This window comes from Microtus ochrogaster, unplaced genomic scaffold (assembly GCF_000317375.1).
Source record: "Microtus ochrogaster isolate Prairie Vole_2 unplaced genomic scaffold, MicOch1.0 UNK1, whole genome shotgun sequence".
In the NCBI taxonomy this organism is placed as follows: Eukaryota; Metazoa; Chordata; class Mammalia; order Rodentia; family Cricetidae; genus Microtus; species Microtus ochrogaster.
The window spans coordinates 34,833,291-34,835,711 of record NW_004949099.1 but is presented as its reverse complement, the minus strand read 5'-3'; the positions used below and the strand labels follow the sequence as shown (position 1 = coordinate 34,835,711).

At 53.4% G+C, this 2,421-nt stretch overlaps 1 protein-coding gene across 1 annotated transcript in view; it reads left to right on the top strand.

Annotated features, from left to right (window-relative positions):
• Nucleotides 1-377: 377 nt before the first annotated feature.
• Hdhd5 (haloacid dehalogenase like hydrolase domain containing 5) overlaps nucleotides 378-2,421 on the top strand; it is a 21,064-nt gene continuing 19,020 nt past the window's right edge. The window contains exon 1 of the mRNA XM_005365142.2: nucleotides 378-503. Within this exon, the coding sequence (XP_005365199.1) occupies nucleotides 378-503 (126 nt within the window). The remainder of the gene's footprint in view (nucleotides 504-2,421) is intronic.

The following is a 2,421-nucleotide window of genomic DNA, read 5'->3' as shown; positions in this document are numbered from 1 at the left end:
CCCCGAAAGTCACCAGGGTTTCTGGAATCGGGACTTCGGCCGAGGCACGCGCTCCCGGAAGTCAGCAGGTGCACAGACTGATCAGGTGTCTGTCCTCCCACCGCGCACGCCGACTTGTTGACCCCAAGTCTTTTACCGGAGAAGCAAGGGACCCATAGACTTTCCATTTACCAGCGAACGCCGCCCTCAAACTCCAGGATCGGCACTCGGAACCCATGAGGACGCCGCCGGCTCGGACTACATATCCCGAGAGGTCCCGCGCCAGCGACCGCTGATTGGTTGCTTCGCAGGGCCCGGGGAGGGGGTGCGAGTTGTGGGGTGGTAAGGAGAGACGGTGTTGGGGAACGCTCAGTGTGCGCGTGCGCGCGGCGGGCGCGATGGCTGCGCTCAGCGGGCTGGCTGCTCTCCGTGCAGGGCGCCGTCTGTGGAAGCTTCCTGCGCGCCCGTCTGCGGGGCTCCCCGGCTGCTGGCTCCGGAGGGGCTACATCGTGGGTCGCGCTGAGGTGAGGACGAGCGGGTTCGGCCCAGCGCTCAGGGCTGGCGGGCGGGAGGGCCGTGCGGGCCACTGAGCATCCCGGCCTCGGGGACACCCTCCCGGAGACCGTGGAGCCGCTGAACCCTTCGTCCTTCCCGGAGCGCCTTCCGCCCGCTGGAAAAGGCCGTGTCCGGGGAGACCCATAAGGACCCCAGATCAGCCTCGGGAGGGTTCGCAGCTCCTTCCCGCGCGCCTGGAAAGTTTCTTAGCAGTTAATTCGTTTCTACTGTTCGAAGAGCCCGCGGAGTCTTGTTTCTGGAAAGGTAACTGCTTTGGATGTGACTGATACACTCTGTACGGCTCAGTTGTGCAAAAAGAGTCATTAATTTTGTTATTATTATTATTTCTATGTGTGATATATACGCGAGTACACGTGTCGGAGCTTGGAGAACAACTTTGGGGTTCTCGCCTTCCTGTGTGTGTTCTGCGGTTGGAACTCATGTCAGGACGCTTGCACCGCATTTAACAGCTTAGCCCTCTTGCTGGCCCTTAATTTTTTTTTCAGGCATTGTGAGTTTCCAAATATAAAAAGAATACGAATCTCATATTTTTATCTTCCAAATAACCAGTCTCTGTATATTGGTGCATCTGCTTATCTCTCCCCCTTTGTGGCTGTGAGACTTTCAATCCCGGAGTTTTTATTATTTCAGCCCTGAACTGTGTGAGGGCCTCCAAAAAGGACGTTTTGAACGAAATCACAATGCTCTTACCATGCCTAACCAATGTCAACTTATTTTGAAATTGTAAGTGAATGGATTTTTGTTTGCTTGTGTGGGATGTCTCACTATGTTCCCTGACTGACCTGGACCTCACTCTGTAGACCAGGCTGGCCTCAAATCTTTGATGCTCCTCCTGCCTCTGCCTCCTAGGTGCTAGGATTTCCAGTAGGTGCCACCAGGCAAATGGGTTTTTAAGCTTAAATGTTCAGAATGATGTTGCCTGCATCCAGAGCAGTGTTCCCTGATTTTGCAAGGGGACAGAAATAAAATTGAACTGTTAAAAGTGACAGATTAGCCTTTCTAGAGTCGCCACCGCTTCCTTTGGGAGGCGTCTCAAGGGAAAGGTCTGCCATATTTCCCCCCCCCCAGACATCATTGCTGAGCACACGAAGGGGCTTAGGCACAGTGCCAGTGTTGTTCAGGGCAGGTGTGTGGGGAGATCATGTCCCCTCGTCTGTTCAGACCTATGTGCTGATTCTCTCTGAGAAGAGTAAGATGATGAAATCTGAAAAGAGCTCTGGAAAAATAAAAATACCAGGGCTTGCCGGTCAGTGGTGGTGCACACCTTTAATGCCAGCACTAGGGAGGCAAAGGCAGGAGGATCTCTGTGAGTTCAAGGCCAGCCTGGGCTACAAGAGCTAGTTCCAGAACAGCTAGAATGGTAATACAGAGAAACCCTGTCTCAAAAAAGAAAAAACAAAACAAAAAAACAACAACAACAAAACCCAGGGATTTTATGGCCACTCTGGAATCTACCTGAGAGCCTCAGTTTAGGACCCTGTTAGAACTATGTTGAGCAGTAAGGAAGGGCTGCAGGGATACTGAGGGCCACTGGGTATGAATGAAGTACGCTTATTGACAGTAGGCAAGGGAGAGTGTGTCCAGGCTGAGATCTCTGGCCTTTCCCCCCACCCCACCCCACTCCATCCCACCCCATCCTTGCTTGCTTCCAGGAACTGCCAAGGGAGTAGGGGTAAGGGCCTTGGGCTTGCTGCTAGTTCATTTGAAGTGGAATTCTGGACCCAGAGTTGTAAAACAGGCTAGGCTCATTTTCCTCTCAAAAGTTGGTTCTTATGCCGGGCGGTGGTGGCGCACGCCTTTAATCCCAGCACTCGGGAGGCAGAGGCAGGTGGATCTCTGTGAGTTCGAGACCAGCCTGGTATACAG